This window comes from Tursiops truncatus, chromosome 14, assembly GCF_011762595.2.
Source record: "Tursiops truncatus isolate mTurTru1 chromosome 14, mTurTru1.mat.Y, whole genome shotgun sequence".
Taxonomy (NCBI): domain Eukaryota; kingdom Metazoa; phylum Chordata; class Mammalia; order Artiodactyla; family Delphinidae; genus Tursiops; species Tursiops truncatus.
In genome coordinates this window covers 9,763,054-9,778,148 of record NC_047047.1, presented here as the reverse complement: position 1 = coordinate 9,778,148, position 15,095 = coordinate 9,763,054, and the positions used below count along the sequence as shown (strand labels likewise).

The 15,095-nt window shown below is 38.8% G+C and overlaps 1 protein-coding gene across 10 annotated transcripts in view; it reads left to right on the top strand.

The window, feature by feature from the left end:
- Positions 1-15,095, top strand: part of LOC101328570 (nephrocystin-1) — a 99,410-nt gene that overhangs the window by 14,701 nt on the left and 69,614 nt on the right. For 4 of the 10 annotated variants that reach the window (XM_073791107.1, XM_073791110.1, XM_073791109.1 and 1 more), the window contains 6 exons: positions 6,031-6,196; positions 6,510-6,611; positions 10,108-10,208; positions 10,538-10,580; positions 11,557-11,644; positions 13,135-13,229. In XM_073791107.1, the coding sequence (XP_073647208.1) occupies positions 6,031-6,196; positions 6,510-6,611; positions 10,108-10,208; positions 10,538-10,580; positions 11,557-11,644; positions 13,135-13,229 (595 nt within the window). The remainder of the gene's footprint in view (positions 1-6,030; positions 6,197-6,509; positions 6,612-10,107; positions 10,209-10,537; positions 10,581-11,556; positions 11,645-13,134; positions 13,230-15,095) is intronic. The other 6 variants (XM_073791111.1, XM_033838396.2, XM_019931082.3 and 3 more) reach the window with 3 other exon arrangements.

Here is a 15,095-nt window from a genome sequence, read left to right as displayed (position 1 = left end):
AGAAAAAAGGAAAAAGTCAACTATTTAGACTCTTCAAATGCTGTTCCCATACTTTTACACTGTATCCTGGGAAAAAATGCTAAAGAATATAGATGCAAGGATTCTAGAATTTCCATTGATTTCCAGTACTGAGAATGACAAAAGTGGCTGGTATTGGACTTACCCTTCCTACCATGAACACTGTAAAATCTGGACAAAATATACAAAATGGCTGTTTGAACTCATTGAACATCAACCAAGCAGGGTTGATATCGTTAATACAGGGAGACACGAGCTGAGTCCTGCATTTACCCAGACCCTCTTCCTGGAGTTAGTTTATGGGCGGTGGTGCAGGAATCCCAAACAGGGAGCTGCAGTCTCACCTGGCTGAGGAGGCAGGGATAAAATTCTGGACTTGCTAAGGCTGCTGGTACTTGTGGAGAGAGTGGAGAGATAGAAGAGAGTTGCAGAGAGACAACTGCAGAAATCTAAATGGACTCCTGGGCTACACAGAGCATGATTCCAGAAGGCCTGGCAGAAAGCACCTGCTGGGAGACTGAGAGCTTAAAAGATTCTGGAGGCCACAGAATCCTGGAAAAATATTCGAGTTTGTACCTAGCTGGAGTAAAGATACCTTGGTGAATGCTTCAGGCATTTAGTTGGAGATCACATAAGGCCTATGCCCTAGGAGTAAGGAAAACACCCTAATATTAAGAACTGTGATCTTGGAATACAGACAAAACTGAAGTAGGGCTTCCCTGGTGGCGCAGTGGTTGAGAGTCTGCCTGCCGATGCAGGGGACATGGGTTCGTGCCCCGGTCTGGGAAGATCCCACATGCCGTGGAGCGGCTGGGCCCGTGAGCCATGGCTGCTGAGCCTGCACGTCCGGAGCCTGTGCTCCGCAGCGGGAGAGGCCACAGCAGTGAGAGGGCCCGCGTATCGCAAAAAAAAAAAAAACAAACAAAAAAACTGAAGTAAATCTTTTCCAACAAAGTCTAAAATCAGACCTTAACAGGAACAAGATCATTTAACTGAATAACAGAACAAAATTCAACACTCTTTAAAGGATGACCACATAATCCAAAGTCTCTAAATGTATTATCCACAATGTCTAGTAATTTTTTAAAAATGACTAGAAATGCAAAAAATAAGGGGGAAATAAATAATAATTAAGCAGTGAAAGTCAATAAAAGCAGAGCCAAATCTGAGCCAGATAGTAGAGTAAGCTGACAAGGATTTCTGAATAATATGATTAATATGATGAAGAAAATAGAAGAAAAGATGGATGGAATGGAAAAAACACGGCATATTTTAAGAGAACTCAGATGTAGAAAATAACCAAATGAACATTCTCCAACTGCAAAATATAATATCTGATGGAATAACGGCTGAGGACTTTCTAAATCTGGTTCAATATATAGCTTCAAAAAGGTGAAAATGTCTTATAATAAAGAGAAAAAATAATCATTGGAAGTCTAGATGACCCAGATGTGAGAATTAGCAAACCAGAGCTATAAAACAACTATTTTCAATATGTTAGAGAGATGGGCAGATTGCTTGATTAGAGAGGAATCTTAAGCAGAGAAATGGAAACTAATACCAACCAAAATGGAAATTCTGAAACTAAAAAACAATATATGAAAAGAAAAAAAACTGGATGGTTTAACACAAGACTGGATACAATAGAGGAAAAGATCAGTGAACCCAAAGACTGAGCAATGAAAAACTTTCAAACTCATGCACAAAAAGAAAAACAGAATGAAAAGAACAGAACAAAATGTAAGAAAGATCTGGGACATGGTCATAAGTTATAGCATATGTGTAAATTGAAGTCCCAGAAGGAGAGGAGAGAGAGAATGGAGCACAAGAAATATTTCAATACGTTTTTAAATTGAGATCTAAAAAAGTTATCAATTCACTGGTCCAAGAACCTCAGGCAACCCCAAACAATAAATATAAGGAAAACTACACATAGATGCATCAGAGTTAAACTGCTGAAAACTAAAAATAATAGAAAATCTTAAAAGCAGTCAGGGAAATACAGAAACATATGTACAGGCAAACAACAATTCAAGTTAATGTTGACATCTTGTTAGAAAAAATACAGGTCAGAAGATAATGCAGTGACATCATAAAAGAGTTGAAAGAAAAAAAATCTATCAACCCAGAATTCTGTGTACAGCACAAGTGTCTTTCACAAATTAAAGTAGAATAAAGACATTTTCAGACAAACAAAAGCTGAGAAAATCTGTCAAACAAATGCTGAGAAATTTGCTAAAGGAAGTCCTTTAGGCAAGAAGGAAATGATCCCACAGGAAACCTGTATTTGCAAGAAGGAATGAAGAGCACCAGTATGTGGGTAAATAGAAAAGCCTATTTCTTCTTTTCTAAATGTCTTTAGAGAACACTTGATTGTGTAAAGCAATATATATATTTAAGAATTTATAATGTATAGTCAATTCTCATTATTTGCTGTGGTTATGTTCCATAAAGTTGCTGCAAATACTGAATGGGTGAATACTAAACCATGGCTTCTAGGGAAGATACACAGCTAGGTTCCTGTGAGGCTCTGGTCACAGTTTTTTTTGAAACCTGAGTAAAACATGTCCTTGTTTTATGTGTGTTTCTGTTTAAAGATACCTTATTTAACGTATGTTACTGATTCATTAACCTTGAACTCACAGCCAACAGCCCTATAATTCATGCCTGAAGAAATCTAACACACTTATTTTCTCCATTAGGGCACATCACAACCTTCTTGTGCTTTATGGCCATTTAAAACAGCATAGGTAGGTTGCAAGTAAAAGATTAGAAAAAGGTATTCCATGTTAACCCTGACGAAAACAAAGGTGATACAGCTATAGTAATATCAGGCAGAGAAGACTTTAAGGTCAAAAGTAATTTAATAGATAAATACATCTTATAATAATAAAAGCATCAATTCAATAGAAAAAAAATTATCCCTAATGTGTAGACACCTAATAACATAGCTTTACAACGTATAAAGTAAAAATTGTTAGCACTGAAGGAGAGCTATATAATCCACAAACCTTAACCACCTTTACCTGATTAAAAATATATTTGTAGAATGCCGTATCCAACTAGAAAATACACCTCTCCTCCAAGTGCATGTATAACATTAACCAAAATGAATCATAATGGACCATAAAGCAATTGTCAACAAATGTCAAAGGATTGAAATCATGTAGTGTATAGTCTGATGACTTGGAATTACATTAAAACTCAGTGACAATCTAAAACTAATACAATGGTGTATGTCAATTATATATGAATTTTTTAAAAAACTCAAATGACAGAAAAATAAAAGTCTCCAAATGTTTGCAAATTAAGTCGCATACTTCCATGTAACCTAAGGGTCAAAGAAAATATTACAATGGAAATCTTGAAATATTTTGAATGATAATAAAATACAACTGGGCTGCAGCTAAAGCAGTGTTTAGAGGGAAATTTATGACTTCAAATGCATAGTTTAGAAAAGTTGAAAATTAATTACTGAAGTTTCCAACCTAAGAAGCCAGAAGAAGAATAACAAATTAAACCCAAGAAAAATAGAAGTAAGGAAATAATAAAGAGCAGAAGACAGTGAATAATAAACAGACATACAGTAGATAAAATCAATAAACCCAAAGTTGGTTCTTTGGAAAAGGTAATTAAATGGGTAAATTCCAAGCAAGACTGATTAAGAAAAGAGAAAGAGAAGGAAAACAACAACAATAAAACAGGGAAGAAAACTAATCACTACAGAGTCTACAGAAATTAAAAAGGTACCATGAAGACACTATGAACATCTTTATGCCAATAAATTTGAAAATTTAGATAAAATAAGTTCCTTGAAAAATAAAATGTACTCAATTTACACAAGATGAATAGAAAATCTTAATAATACTACCAAAATATCTACTAAAGAAGTTGAATATATAATTAAAACCTTTCTACAGAATAAACTCTCAGGTTGCTTCACTGATAAATTTCTGCATTTAAGTAAGAAATAATACCAGTATTATAAAATCTTTCTAGAGAATTGAAAAAGAAACATTTCCCAAATCATTTTATGAGTGCTAGATAACTTCAATATCAAAACCTGATAAGAGTATTATAAGAAAAATACAAGGCCTTCATGAATGAATGCACAAACTCAATATAAAGTGTCAGCAAATAGAATCCAGGGCATATAGAAATGACAGTACATCATGACGAAGTGGGATTTATTCTAGAATGCAAGGTTGATTTGACATTGAAAAATCACTAATTGAAATGTACTGTATTAGCATAATAAGAGCCATTTGGGTCTATTTGGCTAGTTTTATGGTTAGCAGTGTCCATTTGCATCAAAGTATTGTTATCCCATTTTATTTTTTATTTTTAAAAATTTATTTCATTTATTTAATTTTGGCTGCATTGGGTCTTTGTTGCTGCGTGTGGGCTTTCTCTAGTTGTGGCAAGTGGGGGTTACTCTTGGTTGTGGTGCGTGGGTTTCTCATTGCGGTGGCTTCTCTTGTTGTGGAGCACCGGCTCTAGGTGCACGGGCTTCAGTAGTTGTGGCTCACAGGCTCTAGAGCACAGGCTCAGTAGTTGTGGCGCACAGGCTTAGTTGCTCCACGGCATGTGGGATCTTCCCGGACCAGGGCTCGAATCCGTGTCCCCTGCATTGGCAGGAAGATTCTTAACCACTGTGCCACCAGGGAAGCCTCTGTTATCCCATTTTAAGATAAGCTTCTCTAATGTAAGCGTTAGGAGAGCAAAGACCTCTATTTTGTTCATTGTTACACCCCTAGCACATAGTGTCTGTCACACAGTAGGTGCCCAGTAAATGCTGAATGTTGAGTGAATAAATAAAGCTTAGGGAGACTTAACGACTTATTCAAGCTAGTATTTTAGCTCCTCTCTCTTCCCTCCTCAGTATCTTTCCCAAACACCTTTCTCTTCATCCCTAATTCTTAGTTTAAACTGTTTCATGTCTCACTGTTAACAGCCATCTTTGCCTTTAGCCCTTCTTCCAATCTCTTGCCCATGTGATAGCCTGATCAACTTCCTGAAGTGCAGATCAGATCGTGCCTTTCCCTTCCTTCATTTTTAGGGACCACCTTTAGAGGTAAAGCTCACATGGGCTGCGTTCTGCTCACCTCTTTTCAGTCTTATCTCCTGCTTATTTCTCCCAGGCCTCGTCCTACCACTCGTGAGCTACTTGAGGTTCCCTGAGCTTGAGCCTCCTTTCTCCACTCCCTTCCTTACCTTTCTACTCCCCTTTTACCTGATTAATTCCAACTCATCCCTCAAGACCTAATTCTAAGGCTTTCTGATCTCCACCCGTGCAGTCGAGGTTAGGTGTCTCTCTTGTGCTTCCTTAGTATCCCGTGTTTACCCCTACTGCAGTATCTGTTGAACTATATAGTACTTATCCGTCTGATAGATTGTTTTCATTGTCCTCCTTGAGGACAGGGAATTGTGTCTTGTTTTTCTCTGTATCTACTGTGTCTGACACGGAACCTGACATATATCATCATCATCATCATCGCCGACTTTTATTGAAAGCCTGCAGACACTGTTGTAAACACTTTGCAAGTTTGTAACTCCTCTCATCTTCGTGATGGCCCTGTGAGGCAGGTTCTATTATTATCTCCACTTTACCAATGAGAAATGGGGAGATTAAAAGAAACCTATCCAAGGTCACTCAGTGAGAAGGAGATAGAACCAGAACTTAAACTCAGAGCCCGTGCTCTAATCACTGTACAATAATGCTCAAGCAGCGTCTGCTGAATGGATGAATCCAAGATTTCAGTGCAAGTCTCTTGGCCTCCAGTCCAGCACATGCTTCACCGGTCACATACGTTCCTCAGATATATTAACTCCTCATCACTCTCAGTTCCTCGGTCACATATTCTTTGCTAGATGGTAGAAACTTAGTTGCACTTTCCCTTTATTCCCTTTATTTGCCACTTCCAAATATAGGCCAGTTCTATATGTAGAAGTTATACTCATACTCGATCTGGATCTGTTCTTATACGTTATTTCAGGTGACCCTTGTCAAAGAATTATTTTTTGCAGAACTGGGGCGCTTACTGAAGGAGAGGACGATGACAGTTCTGCTGAAGAAGATGAAGAAGAAGAAGAAGAAGAAGATGAAGAGGCCGCAAGTGGAGAATACGTTGCTATTGGAGATTTTACGGCTCAGCAAGTCGGAGACCTTACATTTAAGGTAGTAGAAACAGACTGGAAGCTAACTGAAGGATAAATTTTCGTACCTAACGTAGTAAGAAAACTCTACCTGTATTCCTGGATTAGATATTCCTGATATTAACTTTTCAAAGACTCAATCTGTTTAAATAAAATAAGTGATAATTAAGATTTACAAGCGGTAGTCAGGCGAAATTCTGTTATCAAAGTTACCTGGTAGTAAAATGGTAAAAAGAGTAGACGCTCTTCTGTTTTTGAAAATAGTTTTCATGTTGATAATTCTGAATTTAGGGGTAAATTTTAATTTAAAAATTTTTACTTTTATTTTCTTTAAGAAAGGGGAAATTCTCCTTATAATTGAAAAAAACCCTGATGGTTGGTGGATGGCTAAGAATGCCAAAGGAAACAAAGGTCTTATTCCCAGAACGTACTTGGAGGTTAGTCTTTTTTGTTTATTCTTTCCTTTTTCTTCTTCAAGACATTTTTTCATTTATAAGAAAACACTAAGATGTAGTCTTTGATCAATTGACTAGTGAATGACTTAAGATATAGAATTTGCCTCAATTTTAGAGGGACAGAGCATGGGAAAAATACTGTGTATTATAGTTCTGGAGACCTGTGAAGTGCTGTTATGTAGCTGAGCCCTAGAATGTTATCCCACAATGAAGATGTTCTGTGGATTAATGTTGATCATAAAAATTAATAGGTATTTATTATTTGTTGTGAAACAAAACCACAGTTAACTTTGTGTTAACTTCCACAAATATACGACCCTTTACTAAGATGTGGACATACTATATATGCATGTTTATGGCCTATTTCTTTCACATTTCATAATATAGCAGGGTCATTTTCTGTGCCAATATATATAGATCAGTGCTGTCCAATAGAAATATAATGCAAACCACAAATGTAATTTAAAATTTTCTAGTAACGACACTGAGCTGTCTTGTTTTTCTTCGCACCACTTCTAACAGCAACTGTGTGTTTCTTTTCTGACACCAAATACATGTTGTTTTTCCACACTGATTCTTTGAAACCAACCAGGTATCCAACAATTCAGTTCAATTCTGACACTAGCTCCTGGAGTTAGCACAGACCTCCACAAGGTAAGGGCTCAGTCCCGTAAGACTGCCCCACTTCAGATGCCCGTCACAAGTCCCCGGGGCTAGCTGTGCTTCTGTGTGACCGGCTCTAAACTTGGAAGTTCCCACACCTTTCCTCAGGTTCAATAATTTGCTAGAGGGACCACAGATCTCAGGAAACACCTCACTTTTGCTTCCCAGTTCATTATAAAGGATATAGTTCAGGAACAGCCAAATGGAAGAGGTGCACAGGGCAAGGTATTGGGAGAGGGAGGGAGTGGGGCCTGGTTCTTCCATGTGCTCCTGGAACCACCCTGCCAGCACTTCAAGTGATGGCCAACCCAGAAGACCCTAAACCCTGTCTTTTAGGGATTTTGGGGCGGTTTCATTACATAGACACGATTGATCGAATCATTGGCCGTCAGTGATTAAATTCAATCTCTAGCTCCTTTTCCCTCCCTGAAGGTGAGGGGGTGGGGGGCACTAAAAGTTTCCACCTTCTAATCACTGGTTCCTCTGGCCACCAGCACCCACCCCTCCCCAAGCCATGACCTCATGAGCATAAACTCAAGTATGTTTGAAAGGGCCTTGTTATGAATAACAAAAGACACTCCTGTCACTCAGGAAATTCTAGGAGTTTTAGGAACTCTGTGCCAAGGACTGGCATAAAGACCAAATATGTATTTTTATTATACCACACACATTTTTTAAAAGTAAAGGGAAACAGGTGACATTATTAATTTTTTAAAATTAATTTGTTTATTTTTGGCTGTGTTGGGTCTTCATTGCTGCGTGCGGGCTTTCTTTAGTTGTGGCGAGTGGGGGCTACTCTTCATTGCGGTGTGCGGGCTTCTCATTGCAGTGGCTTCTCTTGTTGTGGAGCACAGGCTCTAGGCACACAGGCTTCAGTAGTTGTGGCACACGGGCTCAGTAGTTGTGGCTTGCGGGCTCTAGAGAGCAGGCTCAGTAGTTGTGGCACACGAGCTTAGTTGCTCCGCGGTATGTGGGATCTTCCTGGACCAGGGATCGAACCCGTGTCGCCTGCATTGACAGGCGGATTCTTAACCACTGCACCACCAGGGAAGCCCGGTGACATTATTTTTAATAATTTATTTTATCCAATATATCAAACATATTGTCTCATTTCAACGTATAATCAATATTTTAAAATCCTTTCTTTTTTTTTAATGCTAAGTCTTCAAATTCTAGTGTGTATTTTACACTTAAATAGCACATCTCAGTTTAGACTGGTCACATTTCAAGTGTCAGTAGGCACAGGTGGTGAGTGCCTGCCCTATTGCCCAGCTCAGTTCTGGGTCGTGTGTTTCAATGGTGGCATAGTATTCCAGTCTCATTTAGATGGACATTTAGGTTTCCAACCTATAATAACTATAAATGACATTGCAAAGAAGGTAAGATTAGCTTCCGCTATGAGTTACAGAAGAGCTCCAAAATAGTGGCCTAAATAAGGTAGAAGCATATTTCTCTTGTGTGTGGAGGAAGTGTGGAGATGGGCAGTCAAGGAATGGTAGGGCCCTATCTAATATTTTACCCTGTGGGTAGGTGCGAGCAGCTCTTCCTAGGGTTGTTATCTCTTTAGCTTAGATTGGCTGCTAGATCTTTCGTTATTAACAATTCCAAGCAGTGAAAGAGGAAAGGGAAAGAAGAAGTCAAAAGGCATGAGTTGCAGTCTTTTAAAGGTTTCTTGGAAGTTACACAAAAAACTTCCAGTTATACCTCCTTGGCCAGAATTGAGTTTCTCGACAACACCTACCTGCAAGGAGGGCTTGGAAAATGTAGTCTTTTAGCTGATTCATTGCTATATTCAGGGATTCTGTTAGAAAAGAAGACCCTGTGTTGTGATCAGTCTGTACATATACCTTGTAGACTGTCTGGTTATTCCCCTTAAATAAATTCCTGAATGCTCATTGCTGGTGCAAAGGGTTTGCACCTTTGTATTTTGATTGAATTTGCCATTTTTCCTTTTAGGAAAGTTATGCCTATTTGGACTCCCATCTCCAGCAGCCGAGAGTGCTTGTTTGTCTACACATGTGCCAGTGATGGTTGTCATCAATCTTTTTGCCAGTGTGATAGACCAAAAAAACCCAAAAGGCTCATTATTGTTTTTTATTTGCATTTATTGTACTGCTAGTGAGGTTGAGCATGATTTCATTTGCTTTATGACCATTTCTATTTCTTCTTTGTAAATTGCCTTTTCAGTTCATTTTTGTAAGGGATTTTTGAAAATTGTGTTGATTTATAAGAGTTTTTGTCATATCTTGATGATAAGGATATCAACCCTTAGAAACTTGTGGCAGATATCTTCTTTGTTGACTTTCAGCCTTGTTTTATTTTTTATGTAGTTAAATCAAAGTTACATGGTTTTGGTATCATGACTGGAAAGGGCTTTCGAATCTCAAGATTATTTTCTTCGGGGACTTCCCTGGAGGTCCAGTGGTTAAGGCTCCACACTTTCACTGCAGGGCGCGCAGGTTTGATCCCTGGTTTGGGAACTAAGATCCACACGCCATGTGGCGTGGCCAAAAAAAAGATTATTTTCTTCTAACACTTCTATAGTTCTTTTTGCTTTTTTGTCTTTTCTTTTTTTTTTTCATTTGAATAAGTCCCATCTGGCATTTATTTTTATTAAACTTGTTCTCTGCCTCTGTCATTGTAATTTTTTCACATAGTGACATTATCAACCACGTATTGAAATCTTTTTCCACTGATTTTTTATATGCCCATCATATACTAAATCCCTATCTACACTTGAGCCTTTCTGAAAGTACGCTTATTGGTTGATTTTTGCATTAGGTAAAAAGTACTTCATATTTCAATCATTTTTCAGCCCTATAATAAAGAAGAAGGCCCGGAGTCTAGTGAAGAAGGCAGTGAAGAAGATGTAGAGGTAGGGGATGAAACGGCAGAAGGAGCAGAAGTTAAACAAAGGTAAAAAGGTGTGAGGGGACATCAAAGTGGGTTTAGGAAACATTTTATTTGTTTATTTTTACTATTATACATAATTCAAGAATTTCTTGAAATGGAAACAGCTGATAGTTTGGGAGCGGGGCTTTTCATATTACTGTTTGCGTAAGACCATTACAACTTGAACTTGGTGATTATTGTTAGCACATGATATTATGCTTAGTTTCGGGTAGACTCTTTTAGGTTTTCAGAAGTTACAATTATATACTTTGTTCTTTGATTAATGAACTTCCCTAATTGAGTGAATAGGCATAAACTTTCTGTACACTCACCTAGCTACCGTTTCTCCCTAGAACCGATTCTCATTGGAGTGCTGTCCGAAAAGCCATCTCAGAGGTTGGTATCTCCTGTCTTATTAATGATGTCTCGTTTTGTTACCTAATAGCTCTGATAAGAGTTCAGATTCAAAACAGGATGGAAACTTTAAATGAAAGCATTGGATCTTAAGCAGGATACAGAGCATGGAATGCACAGAGCATTAAAACATATTTCTGGTTTAGTAAGCCTATGCCTATGAGGGCTTGGAAATGTCTCTCATTGATTCTGCTTGAATTTTCTATCATTTGGGTAAAGACAGTTGTTAAATTTTGTTAATATTAAAAAAGCTCAAAAAAGTAAGAAACTTGGGACTTCCCTGGTGGTCCAGTGGTTGAGACTCCACACTTGCAATGTAGGGGGCATGGGCAATGTAGGGGGCATGGGTTTGATCCCTGGTCGGGGAACTAAGACAGGCCATGGGGCGCAACCAAAAGAAAAAAGAAAAGTAAGAAACTATCAATAATCCTATCATTTAAAAAGTTGCATAACATAATGAAAATCCACTCCTTCCATAAGTAATCATCACTAACCATTTAGTAAATATATTCTTTCTGCCTTTTTTACCCTACGTATCACTTACATGGACGTGCACGTGTGTGCATGCGTGTGTGTGTGTATGTACATATAGTGTACAAAAAAGCCATTAATTCTTCAGTGCGTATCAGTTTACGATATCAACTCATCTGTGACAGGGCAGTACTTTGTGGAGCAGGACAGGCCGTTTTGATGGGGGCCATGCAGGAAGCAGCAGGTCTGGAGCACAGAGCTCAGCCCCCTGGGCACTGCATGGGGCTTAGGTCCTCAGGAAAGGCCAGGATTCAGCAATGGCGTCTTCTCAGGAATTGGGGGTTAAATTGCTATATTCTTCCGCCAAAGTCTGTACATTTGTATTTTTCTTTGGGGGGTTGTAGTTGCTACAGTGATAGAGAGAGAGTATCCTAGAGGTGAGGAAACATGAATGAAACCAAGCAAATTTTTGTTTTACTCTCTTCAGCAGATTAACACCGTTGACGTACTGACCACGATGGGAGCTATTCCTGCCGGGTTCAGGCCTTCCACCCTCTTCCAGCTTCTGGAGGAAGGTAACAGGTGTCCATCAGCCACCACAGACTTTTAGTTAAGCGGTCACGGTTTACATCTAATTTTTCTGGCACAGCCAAAGCAAGTCACTGAAAAAGTTGTAACATCTCACATCTCTTGGACGCTCATCTTTTCCTTCATCTTGCTTGTGAAGGAGAAGGAGCCCTGATCCTATCAGAGGCCAAGCCCCCTTCCATTATTTCAAAAACACGACTCTTTGATCAACCTTTTCCTGTATCTTCAGCCTGCTCTCCCCTGCCCCACTGGCTGATTCTCTCATCAGTAGTCCTAGCAAACCTAAAACCTCCCACCTTTACGGACCAGCTCCCCGCAACCCTGTCCCATTCTGGATGAAGCCTCCCTTTCTCTGCTTTTCCTCACAGTGAGACTTTTCCAAAGAGTTTTCCCTATTCGCTGTTTCTGTTTCCTTACTCATTCTTGGATTGCCCTGTACTTGGCAACATTTGTTCATAAGCTCATTTTAAAGAGGAATAATGTTGTGGTGAGGCTCCCCTGTATACCCTGAGCTGCTGAGTCATCTGTGGAAGGGCTGCTTTGAGGCTTCTCTGTCGGGAGGCTCTTCTCAGCCCTCCCTGAACACCCAGCTCCTTCTCATGCTTTGTTTTATTTTTGTTTTTTATTATAAATCTCTTTTTATTTATTTATTTATCTATTTATTATTATTATTATTTTGGGCTGTGCTGCGCAGCTTGTGGGATCTTAGTTCCCCGACCCGGGGTCATACCCGGGCCCTTGTGGAGTCCTAACCACTGGACCGCCAGGGAATTCCCCGCTTCTCATGCTTTGGGTCTCAGGGTACATTCCCAGAGACACCTTCCATGTAGGCCCTCCTACTCCCATTCACTTGAGCACCCTTTATAAGTCTAAGTCAGCTTATAATTATTTTGTCTTTTGTCTACTTATTTTTTGTAACAGTTTCCCCCACTGAAGTGTAAGCTAATGAGGGCAGGGGCCATATTTCTCTGATTCACGTTTATGTTTCCAGCTCCCAGCATAGCACCTGGCAGAGTAGGAACTCAAAAATGAGTTCTTGGGTGAGTAAATGATTTTGTAATAGGTATTCGTCATGACACGAGTATGGAAGAACAGTATTAAAATGCTTTTGTGTTAAGAAGTAAAATTAATGATTATATACTTTCTCTAAAATATCTAAAAAGTGTTCACAGAGTTTCTGCATTTTACAAAAATATTTGAATGGATCATCTTCATCATGGGGCATGTTACTGGCCTAAAAGTCTTTAAGATCTTTCCTAAAGCCACTTTAAGATCAGCTCTCATGTGCTTCTATCCTTACATTTCCTGCTGTTGTTCTTATCTCTGTTGGTATGTCTGTCTTAGGAAGCAAGTTTCTAGTAAACAGCTTGGCATTTTCGATGTCTGTTTCCTAAGTTTGTACCATAACATCATGAATTTGGGGTTTTGAATTTCATTCGTTCTTTGTAAGAAAATAAAGGAACAATTATTTTTGCAGGGAATCAATTTCGAGCAAGTTACTTCTTACAACCAGAGCTCACTACTTCACAACTGGCCTTCAAAGATCTAATGTGGGATGCTAAAACGGGCTCTGTAAGTATGGTTACTGTCAGTAAAATTATAAATTTTCCAGATTTTGTCATGGTTGCAAATATACAGGTAACGTAAATTGATTAATGCATTATAAAAAAACAAAAATTGTCTCCGCATTGTAATTTTGAAACACTTAGTGACAGTTTCATGGCTGAGACAGAACTTGGGTCTGTTACCTTGATGTTATCTTGTTTCTCTTCTCCACTGCTCTCTTCTCCCATTGTTACAAAGGAAATAATACTAGGTATCAATCTTCATCATTCTTTGCCTCAATTTTTTCATCTGTAAAAAGGGAAAAATAGTAGTAATACTTCCAACATAGGGTTATTATGAGAATTGCACTGAATGTGTGAAGGGCTTAGAACAGTGCCTGACACATGATGATAACTTAGTAAATGTTAGCCAGTATCATTATTATTAGTGGCAGTAGTAATATTATTTTAATTAAATAGGAATGAGGAACTTGGCAGTACTTTCTGATTATATTTTGTGGGGAGCTTGGAGCGGAGGATTACTGGTATCCCCCTTATTTGAAGTAGGAAATGCCCTTGACATTTAATTCTCCTCCTTAGAAGATATAAACTGCATTTGAGCCCCTCACTCCCCTTCCTGTTTACCTTCTGCCTTTTCTCCCTTGCTCCCCCAGAGCCTCAGGGAAGAATAAGAGAACCCAGTGTGGCCAGGTTTTGTGGGAAGGGGTGGTGCAGAATTTTCGTACTCTTTTCCTTCTCAACCCGAGCATGCCTGGAATCTTTTTAGCATTAAATATCTCCTATTGCAAGTTTACAAATATGTTATATTTGGCGTTTGTAGTATACTAGTACTGAATAAATAGCATTTAATTTTGTGAACTTGTACACAGAGAGCTCAATTGTCAGCTCTCATTTTTTAATGGAAAAGGTGACAAACTGTTAAACATTGTCTGATTTTTTTCAGTGATATGTTATTTAAATGGAAAGGCCCAGGACCATAAAGCAGAATGTTAAGAATTGAAGATGTTCTTAAATTAAAAGAAACTAGAATGCCAGTTTTTTTTAATTGACATTCTGAATTATCTTGTGAAGTAGAACTGAATAACTACATCCAATGGTCAGTGCGTTCTCTCTGTCAAAACATCTATATTAGAAGCCAGGGAATAATGTAGATAAATGCTTGGAATTGAAACAAGGAGGAGCTAGCTGAATAATATTAACGCCAGGTGTCACTGGTCATTATGCTGTGGTGACCTTCTATGCGGACCTGCCTTACGTAAGAAGGAGCTGTAAGAACGAACCTGGAATACAGTTGATTCCATGGTCAGGTCATTCTTTTTCCCTGATTGTACTGACTGTTCTTTTCATCACAATTTTTGTGTATTTAACAAAAAAATGCAAAATTTTTTAAAAGATTTATTTATTTATTTTTGTCTGTGTCAGGTCTTAGGTGCGGCATGCGGGAGGTTCGTTGCGGCACTTGGGCCTCTCTACAGTTGTGGCGTGCGGGTTTTCTCTTCTCTAGTTGTGGCATGCGGGGTCCAGAGCGCGTGGGCTCTTTAGTTTGTGGCCCGCGAGCTCTCTTGTTGAGGCGCGCAAGCTCAGTAATTGTGGCACGCGGGCTTAGTTGCCCTGCGTCATGTGGGATCTTAGTTCCCTGACCAGGGATCAAACCCACGTCCCCTGCATTGTAAGGTGGATTCTTTACCGCTGGACCACCAGGGAAGTCCCCAAAGCAAATATTTTAAATATAAATATTTATGAAAATTTTAACTGAAGTTTTGGGTTAAATTAAACAGACTATTGAAACTTTTCTTGTGTGTGTATGTTGTGTGCAAAATTTATTCTTTTGTTCTTTTTTATTCTATATGCATCTTCTTAAGCATTTACAAAA